Raw genomic sequence first — 17,856 nt, 5'->3', positions numbered from 1 at the left:
ATTTATAAACTAACTAAATCGAAAACCGAAACACATATAAAAAGAGTAAATATTCGCTCGCAAATGGATAAACTTCTAAACTTAGTTGAAATTCTTTGGAATCAACAAAATTCACTATAAATATATATTGAACACAAAATTATGCTCAAGCTCAAAGGTCAACGATTTAAAAAACATACATACTTAATCGAAACCTTTCTAAAATTTTAGGCGTCAAACTTAGCAGTTTCAAATTTTAAATATAAATATGATGAATAATAGCTAAATAATAATCTCTCTAAAAGGTAATAAGAAGAATCATCTACTGCCTTTGCGTGATTACTCTAAACAAAATCAATTGAAAAAAGGGTTAAATAACAACTTCTTTGGAAGTTTATGTTTTTATTGTTAATAATAATTGTAATTTTTTTTAATAAAATTAAATTTGCGTCATGTTGGTCCCATTTTTTTTTTAATTAAAAAAACACTAGAATTCTTTTTTATTTAGGTATAATAAGTCATTCAACATCAAAGATACATTTGAAGTAGAGAGTTGGTTATTATAGTTCTAGATTATATAGTTGTGTTATAATAGTTTATGTTTGAGGTGTAGATTATTTTAATTTGGATTATAATAGTATGTATTCGAGGTGTAAACTATTTTAATTTAAAAAGGAAATGATAAATGTTGTAGCGAAAAAAAAAAAAACTGATGAATATAAAATAATAAAAAGGTGTAGCAAATAGTAAACATGATAACAAATTAGGGGTTTTGAAATAGTGTTGACCATAGCTAATTAGATAATATAAAATAATATTTAATGTAGCAATAGCTAGTTATTATAGTCTTAGGATAGTATTTACCTCAAATGCCCCTAAAAGTTCATATAAGACTTTAAAATTTTCAATTATGTATCTAATAAGTCATTGAAGTTTAAAGTTGTGTTTAATATGTCTATGATCCATTCAACATCTTAAAATTCATGAATCTATTGAACATAAAAATAAATGTTTAATGATCTAATATATATTGCTTTTAATTTACTTTTCAAAAATTTTAAAAATATTAAAGATTTATTACACATATTGTAATGTTAAAATAGAATAGAGTAATTGTTTTAAATGGGAAAATTGTTAAAAATATTTTCAAGTATAGTAAAATGTCACTGTCTATCAGTGATAGATACTAATAGACAATATCTATCACTGACAATAATATTTTGCTATATTTGTAAATAAGTTGGCTCATTTTCTTATATTTAAAAAAATCTTTAAAATATCTAATAATCATTTGACATCTTATATGTATATATAACATATGTGTACATATATCGAGTTGTGTTACGGTGAATTTATTTTTATTTTTAGGAAAATTCAAAATTATATTGATGACTCATTTTTAGAGGCCCAAATGAAATATGGCTTGAGTTTAAAAAACACTCGAAAAATGACATTTTACTTATGTCAGCTGCATGCGAAATTACCTATTTGACCCCAGAACGTGCGAGAGACTTGGTGTTCTTATGAATTCTTATTCATTTCTCTCGTTTTGAATTTCCTCCTCTCACTTCTTATACTTGTTTTTTTTTTTTTTGGCGCTTTTTCCTACGTGGTCGTCTTCTTCTTCGCTTGTTTCTTTTCTTTCTTTTTTTCTTTGCAGCTTCTTCTACTTCTTTCTCCTCACGTTTCTTCTTTTTCTATTATTTCTATATTTTTTTCTTCTGCATTTTTCTTCTTCCTAAGGATCGAAATTAGGAAAAAGAGAAGGAGCGAAAAAAGCAAAGAAGCAAAAAAGAGAATTTGAATGAAGAAAAAGAATAAAAAAATTTACAATTGGATCCGATAAGGAGCGAAAGGAAGAAGCGAGAGAAAGAAATGAGGAGAAGAAATGAAAATTTGTTTGAACTCCAAGCCATGGTCTAGGGATAAAATAGTACTTTCACTAAAAAGTCATTTTTTTATCACTTTTTTTTTAAACTATAGGCCAAATTTCATAGCCCCTCAAAAAGAGACCATCCGTACACATTTACATTTAATTTTCCAATTTGCGTTTTCATTACGATTTTTGGAACCAGAACCGCAAGTTCGCAAAGCAGCTGTGAAAATGGTGGGTATTTTCTCCTGGTCATTCTGTCGAACACCTTGTCTTCTTCTTCTTTCGATTATCTGTTTATGATGGAATTTCATTACGGGCCTCTGAATTCCCTCTTTCCATTTGCGTTCACAGTCTGTTACTTTGCACACAAATCTCGGAGACATCAAGTGCGAGATTTTCTGCGATGAAGTCCCGAAGTCTGCCGAGGCAAGTTCTTCGCTCGTCTTTTCTGCTATTGATTTTACTCCATGTTGCGAAAACTGTTCTAGTTTATGCAAGAAGTTATTGCCTACTATTAAGTGGTAATTTGATTTCATCCATCCTTCATATCCGCCAAGATCATCAGACTTTTCTTAGATTTTCATGGTGGTTAGTCGCGACTAGAGCTTAATTCATCGACATAAAGTGCATACTCAAGGAACTAGGTTGTAATTTTTTGTGAAAACGTCGTTATCAGCGGTTTTATTAGCTTTTGCAACCACTGCATTGCTGAAAGGGCTATCTGCAATTGCATTTAACTAGAAGTTCTACAAAACCTCGAGCATGCAGCTTTTGCTGATGGTTAGAGGTTTATGGCTTGTCATTTTTCTTCTGTTTCACAATATGGTGGGTAATAATCAAGAAATACTAATGTTGAGCATCCCACACCGGAAATATTAATTAATATATGGGCTACTCTTCTTATTCCTCCCATTGCCAATTAGTTTTGGTATAGAAATCTATGATCATGGAATAACTAATGATGATTGTAAGTAGTTTCTTGGCAAATGGCTTGATTGTATCGAGGCAGCCATTTACAGCTAACACTTGATTGACTTCTTTTGAAATATGTCAGTAATGAAAGTTTGGTGCATTTCCTCTTCGTTGTTTCAAATGAATGGCGGCTAGCATAGTTCACCTAACCAGAGTAATATTGATATGCCATATATTGGTGATTACACTGAGGTGTTATTGATGAATTCTCATTGGTCTTAGATTACGTACTTGCTACTTATGTATGTTGGATTGGCTTGGCAATAGATAGTTAGCAAAGTCTTTGGTTTTCAAACTTTCGTGTACTGATGATTCCAATATTCTACTGGGTGTAGAACTTTTTGGCATTGTGTGCAAGTGGTTACTATGATGGAACCATATTCCATCGCAATATCAAAGGTTTTATGATACAAGGTGGAGACCCAACCGGCACAGGAAAAGGGGGAACCAGCATATGGGGCAAGAAGTTTAATGACGAGATAAAAGAGTCACTCAAGGTATGTAATGAGATGTACACCATGTGATGTAGCAGTTTAATTACACTTGAGCTTCTTGGTCTGACTTAAATACAATGGGAGACATGCTTATTCTACAACCTTTGCATTCTTAACCATGCTGGTGAAGCTGAGGTTCAAATTGAAAATTCGATTAGCCTTCCTGTCCCAAGCTGTTAATATATATATATATATATATATATAGAATGGGGGAATGGGGATTTGAACCTCCAATTTCAAGGGAGGTAATATGTGTCAATTACCACTAAGCTATGCTCACTTTGATCCCAAGCTGTTAATATTATCTAACCTGATTCTTATTCTAAAAGTGACTTTCTCTGTTCTGGTTTTACAGCACAATGCAAGAGGGATATTATCAATGGCTAATAGTGGAGCGAATACGAATGGAAGCCAATTTTTTATAACTTATGCAAAGCAGCCACATTTAAATGGACTATATACTGTTTTCGGCCGAGTGATTCATGGGTTCGAAGTACTTGACATCATGGAAAAGGTACGTTAATTTGGGGAGATTTTTTCCCTCCCTTTTTGCTGCCTCTTCTCCCTCCTATGCACTCAGTGGCTGCCTCGTTCACTAATCCAGCAGTGTTCACTTAAACATGGCCTATGCAAATCAAATTGCATCAGTTTAACCACTTTGAGCTGGTCCTGCATCATCAGTCAAAAGAATGAGTTGCAAATCTAGGGTGTGTCTAAAGTCATGGATTCAGCTTTGATAAGCAGCTTAGCTATGTAGGATAATATGCTTTGGGTTTTTTGACACTGTTGTTAGGTTAAGTAATTAGCTTGGGCAATTAGTTGAATTGCCTATGAGCAGGCCGGGCACTCAATTTTTTTAAAGAAAGCCATTCTGCCTTTCTTTTTCTTTATAAAGAAGTTTTAAATTGTTAGCTAGAGAAGATTCATGCATATTTTGCAGGTAGCTTCTAATGAATGATCTGAAGTATAAATTTAATACTTGTATAGTTTTCAGTTACAGAATTCTTTAGACCTGATTAGACATGTTTTTGTAACCCTTTGATTTTTTATTTTAATTTTTTTAAAATTAAGCCTATGTTTCTCTTTTACCTCTTAATTTCTTGATTTATTATCTACTTTCTCCCAATGTTTTAAAAAATAAAACTAAGTTTTGAAAAATAAAAAAAAAAAATATGTTTTTGAAATTTGGCTAAACCATGATAAGAAATTGAGAGGTAATAAACTTAGTTTTCAGAAAACAAATGGTTACTGGACGGGGTCTTAATGTATCGATGTTTATCTTTTGTACCTCAATTGTTATAAATGTTTACATTCTTAGTATCTGCGTATATGTCTCAAGCTGATGCATTGCTTAGTGCAGACACAAACTGGACCAGGTGATCGTCCTCTCGCAGAGATCAGGCTCAATCGAGTGACGATACATGCTAATCCTCTTGCAGGCTAACCTTGAATTAGCAGTAGTTGAAATGAAGATGAATATTGATGGCAGTCTCAGTATTCAAGTGGCATGAAGCGTTAGTGTTAAGAGCTGCTGTGATCAGCTGTAAGTCAGCTGTAAGCTGTGTAACGAAACAACATGAGAGGTTCGAAATAGAGAATTAGAAGTAAACCATACACAACTAACGGATGGCTTATGGTATCTTCAGAGGTACTACGTTTAACTGCTCCTATAGAATCGATTTCGTGAGGGCATTCTCATGAATTTGATTTTGTATTTTTATCTTTCGGTGTATATTTATTTACACTGGTTTGGTTTTGTGCATCTTGGAGTGTTTGGCATGCAATAAAAGCACAAAGTTGAGTTGATAATTATTGTCTAGAGAGTTAACTCATCTGGAGAGTTAAATTATTTATATTTGGGGTGCAGAGTTGAGTTGGTAATTATTATATATGTTTGGGGTACTGAGTTGTAGGGTTGGCAACGGGGTCGGGATGGGGTGGGGGGAGAGGGTCCCCTGTCCTTGGCCCCGTGGGGGAAATTCCCCCCATCCTCGCCCCCGTCCCCGCTTTCAAGGCAGGGACGGGGGCGGGGATTCTCCATTGGGGGAACGGGGTCCCCGCAGGGCCCATTCCCCGTTTCCCCGCAGGGATTCTCCTATTAATTCTTCGCGGGAAATCCCCTATTAAATCCCTGCAGGGATTCACCATTTTTTTAATTGAAGTGATTTTATTTAAAATTTGATTAATCCACAAAAAATAAACAAATTTTAATAACTAATATATTTAATAAACACAATTTAGAAGCTCATAAATCTATTAAATAAATTTATCGGATTCCTCATTTTTTTAATTCAAGTGATTGTATTTAAAATTTGACTAGTCCACAAAATATAATAGACTCATCTATGAAATAAACACAATTTAAAAACTCACAAATCAATTAAATAAGATTACAACTTAAAATTAAATAAAGTTTGATTAAGGAAGTCAATTAAAGATAAATGTCTTATACAATTAAATAAAGTTTGTTCGTCTTTCTCTCTTCACCGATGACTTCACATTCAAATCTTTCTCCTTTCTTGGCATCATCCCATCCTTAATTGTGAGTATTATTCATTCCTACATTTAAAATGTAATTAACAAATAATGTCACAAAAAAAAAAAAAAAAGCTAGACTACAAAAAATAAAAAGTGTCATAAGAAAATAATGTTAATCCTTGAGCATACTTTAGTCTTCATTGAGATGGAGCCTCATACTCTTTAATATGGTATCAGAGCTCTCTAAACAAACTTAGGGTTTTGTGAACCTTAGAGTTTGAGAATTTAGAACCCATTTGTGATACGTCTAGGGTTTTGTGGAGAGGTGAGTTTACACTTTTGCTCACAGTTGCCGTCTTCGGTTCGTTAGCCGTCGCTGGAAAAAAAAATGTTGTTTTTTTCGACATTGCCCAGTCCAACGAGGAGCCCAACCGTCGATCTACAAAACCCCAAAGTCCGGTTTCCATCTGACCAGCGCGTGAGGCTCATGCGCCGTTGCTTCATCTTACCATTCGTCCACGCGCCGGTGCGTGTAGGCACGTGTGTCGTCGTTTTTCGTCCGTCTTCTGTGGGTTTCCTCAGTGTTGTTGGCTCTTCTTGGTGGTGTGTTTGTTTGGGACATATAGATATACTCACTGCTTGTATAGACATCTCTTTGGTAAATTAGGGTTTGATTTTTTGCTGTCCGGTGTCTATTTTTTGAGGTAATGGCTGATAAGAAACTAGTAATGTCTGAGATTGTTCATATGGTGTCAAAAGTAACTGAACACAAGTTGAATGGATCCAACAACTATTCATGGAGATCAAATCCAGGAGGTGTTGTTTGCTATTATTATCATAAACCTAGCCATACGAAACATGAATGCAAAAGATTGCTGAATAAGGGTCAGAGGATGCCATCACCCTCTGCACATGTCCCTCTACTCCTGATAATCTTGACAAGTCAATTACGATTTCTACAGAGGAATTTGCTAAATTTCAGCAGTATCAGGAGTCATTAAGGGCATCATCTTCTACTCCCATTACGACCATCGCAGAGACAGGTAACATTTCTAAATGTCTTCTTTCCTCCACGTCAAAATGGGTCATTGACTTTGGCGCTACAGACCATATGATAGGTAACTGTTGACATAAGATGTGGTCTTATACTAAGTACGATTATTCACACTACTCATGGATGGATGGAATGCAAGTTCATGTCCCCGGCGACGACGCCATAAACTTGTTGACTTGAAATGTGGTGAATGTAACGTGCATGCATGATGATGTGCTACAAGCTCATGTTGCCATAAACTTGTAACGCAAAATGTAATCTTATGTTGTGTTGTTGCTCATGCATACTTTATGCGATACTACTTCTACATGTATGTGTTATTAATGAAATGTTTGTAGTATGCTATGCGTTGTCACAAGTTTCCTTGCGCTGGAACCAAGTATAATTCCAACGCAAGTTTCTTAGAGTGATCCGAGGTCGAACACAGGGACTGTTGTCATTAATGTGTTGCATTTGTGATATATGCGACCGGTGTTTACAATTAATAAAGATTGTGTGTTTGTACAGGAAAGTATATTGCGGTAAAGTAAAATTGTGCAGATAAACTAAAGTTGCGTTAATAAAATAAATTGCGATGAAAATAAACCTAAGCTAATGTGATGCAAGATACAAGATACATGATATACATGATGCTGAGTTCGAAACTGACTGTGAAGTTTATACAAAGGATCGTGGTATGCGATGACAAGTCTTTATGGATGAATCAGAAGGGGCAAGAATAATTAGTACAAACGTCGCAAGTTTGTTAATTGCGTTAAAGATATAACTAAGGTTCCACTTTCCCTTGGCGTACACTTCTCGATGATCGGCTGCGTTCTCATATCTCTATGGTGAAACAGGGATGAACGTGATGAATGCAAGGTTGCTTCCATCTCTGGAAGTACTTCTCGCTTTAGTTAACGCATTCTTTCAACCCTCTCTCGATAGGTGGAATGGCATCTTCACTTCTGCTCTCACAGGTGAAGATGTCGTCTAGCATGCTTTGACTAAACCTAATTATTTCCTTAACCCAATTAATTACTTGCTTAATTCATGCTAATTATCCAAGAGATTAGGAAAACATCGTGGAGAAAGTGAATTACGGATGAACGGAAATAGACATAAAGATGGAGGTGAAAAAGATCATAACAATTAATACTAAGATTAAGCGTCTGATACATGGTGTGAATGATAAAGATTAAGAAGATGAGTACAAGTGATGATAAAGAGATAGAAACAAATACAGAAGAGTGTCAACGTCTTGACACAGATTTGGACGGTAGTTTTGCTTGCTGTGGAGTGGATGAAAAGAAGAGTTTCCCTCTCAGGTTTGCTCTTCTGGTAGAAGTGACCTTTGTACAGAGCTTCAACGGCGGGGATCGAAAGGATTCTTTGCCCGGAGACTCACCTTTCGGCCTGTCTCTTAATTTTTCCCGATCTACTCTAATTAGTCGTTCAACATACTCTCCTTCAGATCAGTATAATAATTTTTCTCTGTATTCAAGCATATCTTTTCTCAGTGATGGTCGAAGCATTTATAAGGCTAAGCTTTGAATCTTTTCAATTGTGGTCCCCACTTTATATTTAAGCAGTTCCTGAAATGGTAGAGTGAGATATTCTTCTGTTACGCAATCATCCGTCAGAAATGCACAACGGTCAAGCTGTCACACTCGTCCAAATCCTTCACAATTGCGTTGCTCTTTCCAACATATTTGATCGTTTGCCCCGCATGCAATTTGTTTTTTATTACCAGCATGCGGTTGAGATGTGTGATTGCTTAGCTCTTGATCGATTGTCGATGCGGCTGTCATTGCGTTGATCCGTTATTCATTTATGAATGATGGGTGCAATGCAAACGTAGATGTGTTGTTCAGTTTTATCTTGAGCCATGCCAATGCGGTGACTTGATTTTCTGCCAAAACACTTGAAACATTCTTTTCTACCATCAGCAATGGTGTCAGTGGTGTATTGACGACAATTTATAATTCTTGTATTTCTTAGCTAATTTCTATACAATTGACGCAACTTTCCTTTCTTTTGGCCGCAATATCTAAATAAAACAATATAAATAACTTGTATTTCTACAAGTTATCACACCCCCAAATTTAGATATATGCTTGTCCTCAAACATATCTTCTACTAAGGCAATATTGCTTTATTCCTATCCTAAATTTTGCGTCGATTGGTTGCTCCGAATGCTCCACCTAGACACATTACTTAACATCGCAATTTCTTTCTATCCTTGAAAATTCCTAACAAAGCCCTACTTTATTCTTCTATACCACAAATTTCTGCTAAAAAATGCTTTTCTAGTTTTAAAAAGAATGTTTACCTCTTCTTGTCAAAACAATTTGATACGTCTGGATGCGTTAGGCAAACTTTGCGTCATTTATTTAGAGATTGTTGATCATGGTGACACCCTTCGTTTTGGATTGTTCCCATGGGTGTCATGCGAACATCCAACTATGGTTGTGTGTCAATCTCAACTTTAACTCTTGAATTTCAGAGGAGTTGTCTCTGGTTTATTTTATTTTATTTTTCATTTTTCTCTTTTCATATTGCGTTGTTCTTGGAAACCCACCTTCGGTTTGGCTTGCTCCCATGGGTATCATGCGAACATCCAACTACGAGTAGGCCCCTTTCACAACTTAACTCTTATCAGGTTGGGATTATTTTTGGAGTTTCCTTTGCGCTGACATTGGAGTTTATATGATTTTTTTTTAAAGAATAATGAACGTATTTTTCTCAATGACCGCATCACTTGATCTCATCTGCTCAGACCTTCCCCACCCTCAAATTTAGAGATGCGCAAGGTCCTCATTGCTTTGTTTGGACAGAATAGACAAACAATTAGACAAAATTTCAAAAAGAAGGTTTGAGTAGAGTTTTGAAGGATAAAAGGTAAAGTATTGCTATAGCTACGAATTAACTACGTGTTAGTTAGAAAATACAAAGTGTGGGAAATGTTACTAAGTGTATGCATATTATACATCATGACAGCGCAATGAATAACGCAAAGTAAAAGATCAAGAATATCGCAAATAATGACAAAGGATGATAAAGAAGAGGCTATTGCGTATGGATAGAATTGTTACTTTGTTATATTGGAAATTAACTAAGTATACAAGGAATTATAATTAATGCAATACAAAAAATTTTGCATGTACAAAGAATCAAAGAATTGGCTTCTATACATAGAAAAATAATAAATGAAGTTATAAATAAAAGATTGATCGCAATAAAAAAAATGTAAAGTTATTAAGGAGGAGGAGGTCCTGGTGGAGGATTTTGATGAGGTATGCGAGAAGCTTCTTCGAACTGTAGATGCTGCTAGAGATGTGGAGGCACCATGGGACCATGAAGATACGCTGTCAAAAAGTTAAAGTACTCATGGTTGCGCTTTTTTAGTTGCCTTTGGTTCAGGTGGATCGTGTAGATGTTGTGTTGAATATTGATCATCACCTGCCTTGTCATGGCAACATTGCGTTGTAAATCTTCTACTCACTCGTTTACCGCATCTATTCTCTGGCAGAAGAAGGCCTGTTGTTGGGAGAAGAGTTCTTATTGTTGGGCAAGAAGGGTTCATATATCTGCTAGTTCAGCAGCTAAGTAGGCCATGGTAGGTTGTGCCTACGATGTTTCGCCATCGACGTTTTGGGGTTGGGTAGAAGTGCCTTCACCCAAATTGCATGGGTCATCAACATACGACGGTGGAAGGGGAAGTTGCGGTGATGATGCTGAAGGTGAGGATGGAGCTACTGGATATGCGGTTGGAGAATCAGGGGCAAGGAGAAGGTTAGTGAAATGCTCGGGAAGGGAAGAAGAAGGTTATGCGGGAGGGCTTGAAGGGAGAATTATCAAAGGCAAAGGGTCCAAGGGTTCTGATTCTTGCGTTGGTGAGTCTTGGACTTTCCCTTTTCCTTTGTCATCTTTGCGCTGTTTCTTTAGCTTGGGTTGCTGCGATGCATTTAAATCAATGACGGGCCTCTTCAATGGGAGCAACCTCAAAATCTTGACGTTTATGAGGCCATGAACTTTAGGCATGGGTTCTTCCTCAATGCCTACACCCATTGATAGGCATAATTTGAGATAGTCCATGGGAAGAAATACTGACCTCTTATGTGCCCCACAAAACCTCGAATTTGTTTTGCGATCAACTGGCCCACATCGATTGGAATGCCGCGCGCAATGCAATATGCGGCCATGACTCGATCCCTTGAAATTTTTTTTTCATGGAAGTCGGGATGAGTCGTTGTTTTACCAAATATACCCAAAGTCGTGCCTCGAGAAGCAGTGTCTTAGACGCCAAAGTTCTGATGCCTTTTAATGAAACCGTCCACTTAGTGTCCGGTTGCGTTAACGTTTGCAGCGCATCTTTCATCTACTCTTCAGTAGGATCATCAATGATTTTATTACCCAGCGCATCTGGGTTGCTCTTCATCAAGTATAATTCATTGATGTCTCTTGCACTGAAAGACACCATTTACCCTTTTATGGTCACCACATCCTTGGTGCCATGTAGCCGTCCGTTGTAGAAGTTGTGCACTACCTTTGGAATGATGATGGCTGTGCACTGGCAAAATGTTTCCCATCCGTGCTCCAATACAACGCTTATAATCAGGTCTGGTAGTGTCGTTGGTGTGGGGAAAAATCCCATCTCCATCAGCATATCATCGTTTTCTCTCTTCTTTGATGGAAGCCCTTTAGCTAATGTGGGTCGCTACTTTCTACAACTTCTTTGCCCTTTTCTTTGTTCAACGCAAGGCAAGATTCTTGCCTTTGTTTCCTTTCCCTTGCCTTGCGTTGTTCCTCTTTCTCCAGTTCAGCAAGTTCCTTGCCCTTCTTCTCTCTTATGCGCTGAACGTTTACTCGACGTTTTCTCTCATTTTCCTCTTTCTTCTTCCTTTCTTCTTCTTCTTCTTCTTTCTCTTCTTCTTCAATTTCTTTTTCAAACTGCTCGGAGGCCAGCAAAATGTACTGTTCCTCTTCGAGCCTTTTCCTTTCTTCTTCTGTCGAAATCTCATTGTTGCGGCGCACCTCTTCATCTTGTAATTTTCTTCTTCGATTACCTTTTGCGATGATTAGCTTTGCTCGTAACATTTTCTCTTGCTTCTCTTCCTTCTCCTTTCTTCTCCTCTCCTGCTCTTCTAACGCATCTATCAAAATTGGAGGGTCAATGATTGACCCTTGTGGCGCATTCTCTTTGCGACGCCGTGTCAAAGGGGTTACATCTACATTTCTCCTTCATCAGTCGCAACCATTTGCGGTGTTTCAGGTTGCACTGATTCTCTTAGTTCTGTCTCTTATACACATCTAGATGTGTATAAGAGACAGACCATGGACCATGAAGATAGGCTGTCAAGAAGTTGAAGTACTCATAGTTGTGCTGATTCCCCCTTGTCCTCCCTGACGGAGGTGGATTCTCCGTCCAGCTCTAGGCTCTCAGCCCTCTTTCTCCTTTCTTCCTCATTCTTCAGGCGCCTTTCTTCCCGTCTACGATCTTTCTTCTCACCCGTCCTCCTTTCCTTCTCCTTGATTGGATGGGCTTCCTCATCTCCTTCAGACATCTTCTCTTTGATCTTCTTTTTCTTCTTCTTCTTTTCAGCCACTTCAAGCTGCTTTTCCGCCGCCACTTTCTCCAAAGCGACCCTGATGGGTACCTCATAGGATTCTGCATTAGCAGTTTCCTTAGGATCCAAGAGTGTCAGAGCGCTTCTCTTTGATGCCTCCTCCATCTCCTCCTCTAAAGGCAGTGGTTGGTTCACAACCTCAGCTTCGGGCAATCCTCCTCTTTTCTCCAAGTTGCTGAGAATGCTCCCAAACACCTCCTTATCGTCCTGTCTCTTCTTTTCACTCTCAGAGGATAATGTTAGGAGTGGGGTGCTTTCAGAACTCTGCCCCCTTTTGAACTGGAGTGGCCTGGCTGCTAAGGGATTTCGCCAGGGTCTTTCGGTGACTCGAAGGATGGGGTATGACTGGGCGGCAAGATGACAGCTGGCTGCAAGGAATGCCGCCTCTCGCATAGAGAGTTGGGCTTTCGAGGGTGATGAAGGTAAAGAAGATGGTTGGGGAGACTGGTCCGCCATGGATGCTAGAGTAAAAGAACTGGAAAATTTCTTTAGGGTTTTGGGAAGGAAGAAAGTTTGGTATGCAAAGCTCTAGGGTTTCTGTTTGCAAAATGAAGCAAGTAAACGACCTAAGATGAAGAGACGGAATTTATAGGTTGAGCCTTGATGGCCCAACGCAAATTCTACGGTGGCAGGCCTCGAGATACTAAAAAAGCCTGCCGTCGCTTGCCTCACATTTATGAAGTTGCAGAGTCATACGTTCTTTCATCTGCAGATTCATCATGTCCTTGGAAGTTGAAGCGATTAGACTTATCAATTTGCAAAAAGAATTTTCTTTGGTGTTTTATTCGGATGGGCGCAAGGTTAAGAATCAACGCAATGAATCCATCAACACAAATGCATCTTTGCAGAGGACGGGCAACAACGCATGTATCCCCGCAACACACCCCTTAACTCAACGCATTTTTTGAGGATGGGCGCACGGTATTTCTACCAGCACAACACTACCTCAACATAGTGTATTTTTGCTAAGGACGGGCAAAGAACACATACGAATGCAACACACCCCTCAACGCAATGCACTTGAGTTGGATGAACGCAAATTGTATCTTGTTGGTACAAGATGCACCCATCATCGCAATGCATACCGAGTGTTGATTGTTTATTATTATTATTATTATTCTTTTTTTTTTTCATCAACGCAAGTCACACGGACCTTGCGGTAATAATTCTCTTCTTATTATACAATCATTCACCAATTTTTAAGAATAACGCATTTAATACAGAAAAGTAAGGAATATAAAGAGAACATGGAAATAAACGCAAGAGAATTAAATGAAGCATAAACTAATAAAGCAATAAAAACAAATTGAATGAAGCAATAAATGACAAAGTTCGTAAAGCAATAAATTCAAAAAGCAAGTAAACATAGGATTCAGAGATATGGATCGGAAGATAGCTTTTCATGATGAACGCAATCCACACCTCCGCAAGCGGTCCAACTTGCCTGCTCAATGTCTTCAAGGACATTGCTCCTTCCCGTGAGATCCAGGGGCTTCGGAATTGCTCGATAACGTTCCAGGTGTTCCATTACGTAACTCGAATGCCAGCTGCCCTACTTGAATCTCCAAATTTCCGATTGAAGACGCCTGCGCCTGCATCACCGCATCATTTTTATCCATGTATTGCTTGAGCAGGGACTCCAATGAATTACTAGAGGTATTAGAGGAGGATGGTTGATGTTGCGGTTGTCTCTATTGCCCTTGATTCTGGTTTTGGTGAAAAGGTGGAGGGTTTCCTCGATTCCCTGAGTTGCTATTCTGATGGTTACTTAGTTATGATTCCCTCCCCAACCGAAATTAGGGTGATTCCTCCAACCAGGATTATATGTGTTGCGGTAGGGATTGTTCTAGATAGCATATACTCGCTGCACATTCGATGGGCACATTTCCACTGCATGGCCTCCTCTACAATTGACGCAACTGATTATGGCCACTTGTGCCCGCGCATTGGGTTACGCTGATCCCTGGGAGAGGGCCCCTTAATTAAGCGCCATTGACTGGAGGATAGAGGTCACTGCGGCCAAAGTCGTCATTGTCTCAGCAGGGACAATGGCAGTATCATTTCTTCTTCTTTCGGAGCCTCTTCCTCCGTACCTGTCATCAACCCAGTCATCCATATTCTGAACAACGCATCTTACGTCGCATTGCGCCCATCATTCAGAAATGAATAGACGATCAACGCAATGACGGCGTATGCGACAATCGATCAAGAGCTTGCGATCAACGCAATCTCAACACGGCATGCGGTAATAAAAAACAACACCGCATACGGGCAAACGAATTGAAGATGTGAAAGAGACAACGCCAATTGCGGAGGATTCTGACGCGTGTATAGCTGACGTTGTGCAATTCTGACAGGATTGATTGCGTAATAAGAAGATATTCACATTCACCATTTCAGGCAAATGTTCTTCAACATAAAAAGTGGGAGGCACTATAATGCATAAATAGTCAAAGCTTTAGCCTATAAATAGCTTCAGCCATCTGCACATGAGAAAAGATATGCTTGAATAAAGAGAAAAGTGTATATAACTGATCTGAAGGAGAGACTTGTTGATGCGACTAATAAGAGTAGATCCGGGACAAATTAAGAGACAAAGCGAGAGGTGAGATCTCCGGAGCAAAGAATCTTCCGATCCCCGGATTGAAGCTCTGTACAGAAGTTCACTTCACCAAGGAGGAAGCTTGTGAGGGAAGCTCTTCTCTTCATCCACTCCACACACGCCGGCAAGCAAAACCACCGTCCAGATCTGTGTCAAGACGTTGACACTCTTCTGTATTTGTTTCTATCTCTTTATCATCACTTGTACTCATCTTCTTAATCTCTATCATTCCACCATGTATCAATCGCTTAATCACTTAGTATTTAACTTGTTACTGATCTTTTTCATCCTCATCTTATATGTCTATTTCCGTTCATCCGTAATTCACTTCTTCGCACGATGTTTTCCTAATCCCTTGGATAATTAGCATGAATTAAGCAAGTAATTAATTGGGTTAAGGAATAATTTAGGGTTAGTCAGAAGCATGCTAGACGACATCTTCACCTGTGAGAACAGATGTGAAATGCCATTTCGCCTACGAAAAGGGTTTGAAAGAATGCGTTAACTAAGCGAGAAGTACTTCCAGAGATGGAAGCACTTGCAATTCATCACGTTTCATCCCTGTTTCACCATAGAGATATGAGAAACGCGGGCCGATTCACCGAGAGGTGTACGCCAAGGGAAAGCGGAATCTTAGTTATATCTTTAACGCAATTAACAAACTTCGACGTTTTACTAATTATTCTTGCCCCTTCTGATTCATCCATAGAGACTTGCCATCGCAATACCACATCCTTTGTATAAACTGTCACAGTCAGTCTCGAACTCAGCATCATGTTTATCATGTATTCTATATCTGCATCACATTAGCTAGGTTTATTTCATTGCAATTTATGTTATTAACGGCAACTTTAGTTTATCTGCACAATTTTACTTTACCGCAATTACTTTCCTGTACAAACACGACAATCTTTATTAATTGTAACACTGGTCGCATATATCACAAATGTAACACATTAACGACAACAATTCCCTGTGTTCGACCTCGATCACTCTGAGAAACTTGCGTTTGGAATTATACTTGGTTCCAGCGCAAGGAAACTTGTGGCAACGCATAGCATACTACAAAGCATTTCATTAATAACGCATACATCTAGAAGTAGTATCGCAATAAGTGTGCATGAGCACAACAAACATAAGATTACATTTTGCTTACAGGTTTTTTGGCAACATGAGCTTGTAACACATCATCATGCATGCACATTACATTCACAACATTCAAGTCAACAAGTTTAATAGGTGCCGTTGCACGGGGACAATGAACTTGCATTCCATCCATCCATGATAGTAGTGTGAAATAATTCGTTATACTAAGATTACAAGATCACATCTTATGTCAACAAGATTTATGAGCGCTGGTTACCGCAAGGATTGGTAACGTGTTATATGTGAGTTACAGTTTGATGAATATTTTTAACAGGAACAGATCTTTATGTACTGCTGCTATACCAGGAGAAGCAGACTTAACCAGGTATTATAGAGTACACTGGAACTAGATCCAGAATTTAAGAGACTGAACCCAGAGATCGAGATGTACATTTCGCGCCAAGGGCAACGCGAAACATTCGAAGCAAGGCGACAACGAGAAGCCAACAATGGCAGATAAATAGCAATTGATTGATGTTCAGCCCCCGAGAGTAAAATCAAGCAGGGTAGGTAGGCTATAATCGACAGAAATCCTATTTTTCTTTGCAGGTTGACCATAGACAGTCAGCGAATGAGAAGAAACTAATCAGCAGATGACGATCCACAAATAACTGTATGATTATTACACCAAAATATTAAGGAAAACCGATAAGAATTAGTGAAGAAACACAAAGAAAAATTACGGAGGAAAATTTAAAAAAATCGGATACATAATACATACCAATAGATTATAAAGAAAAAATCAGCACCAGCATCTTGTACGATAAAGATAGCCAAGAGTGAAAGAACCCCTTACACAGTTGACCACTAAAGAAGTTAGAAAGATTTCGTCGAAGACAAAATAAAGAATGAAAGTAAAATTACCTAACATATTACCTGGAGCGATAACACCCAAAAAAAGGAATGCATATACAGGACTAATCTCGCCCTTCACACCTTAAAGGGAAATAGAAAGGAAAATAAAAGATGAATTGGCCCAATCTCAACTGTAGCCAATCGAAAAATAACTCTCTTTGGGATCAGTTGGATTCGACACATAAAAGTATGTTATGAAGAAATTCCTTCCCTCCCGCCACAGTACAACGCAAAAGACAGACTCGAGCAAAGGACGGTGTTCTAAAACATTTAAATGAACAGATGGATAATCGAGACCTTTAAGCAACACCACCATTGGAGTTAGCGATTACAGATAGACGTCGATGACAAGAATTGTCCGCCAAGTATATCGAGGATACCCAGATTGCGTCACAGATGGAAACATTATAAATAGACGTTGGCCTGAATATGATCTCACGCCGGTTGATTGCTGATGCCTCCCGCGACAGAGTTTTATGGACTATATTACATACACTGAGGCCAAAGGTCATCCATTCTGAGAGCATCTCGCGAATATGGATTGACTGGCAGTTTGAGATGACAGGTACGGAACGGAAGAGGACCCGAAAAAGAGAAAATGATACATGACTCCGATTGGTCCTGCTAGGATCAATCGACAGACTTTTGAGCCGCAGTGGACCTCGTAACTTCCTCCAATTCACAATGGCGCTTCATCATCTAGAGGGCGAGCTCCCTCATCTTCGCTCGCTCAAGTGTAAAAACCGGCAAGTCCAGGATGGCTCAGTCACATCGACGCTTCTTTTTGTACC

General features: G+C 38.4%; 1 protein-coding gene across 1 annotated transcript; it reads left to right on the top strand.

Moving 5' to 3' along the window:
* Positions 1–1,852: 1,852 nt before the first annotated feature.
* On the top strand, positions 1,853–5,133 carry LOC120071761 (peptidyl-prolyl cis-trans isomerase CYP18-1). Its single transcript, XM_039024140.1, has 5 exons — positions 1,853–2,086; positions 2,207–2,281; positions 3,163–3,324; positions 3,677–3,835; positions 4,682–5,133. The coding sequence occupies exons 1-5, from the start codon at positions 1,868–1,870 to the stop codon at positions 4,763–4,765; spliced, it is 699 nt and encodes a 232-aa protein (XP_038880068.1). The 5' UTR covers positions 1,853–1,867; the 3' UTR covers positions 4,766–5,133.
* The last annotated feature ends 12,723 nt before the right edge of the window (positions 5,134–17,856 follow it).

This window comes from Benincasa hispida, chromosome 1 (genome assembly GCF_009727055.1).
Source record: "Benincasa hispida cultivar B227 chromosome 1, ASM972705v1, whole genome shotgun sequence".
Classification (NCBI taxonomy): Eukaryota; Viridiplantae; Streptophyta; class Magnoliopsida; order Cucurbitales; family Cucurbitaceae; genus Benincasa; species Benincasa hispida.
The sequence above is the reverse complement of the archived record's forward strand: the minus strand, read 5'-3'. Positions and strand labels throughout refer to the sequence as shown.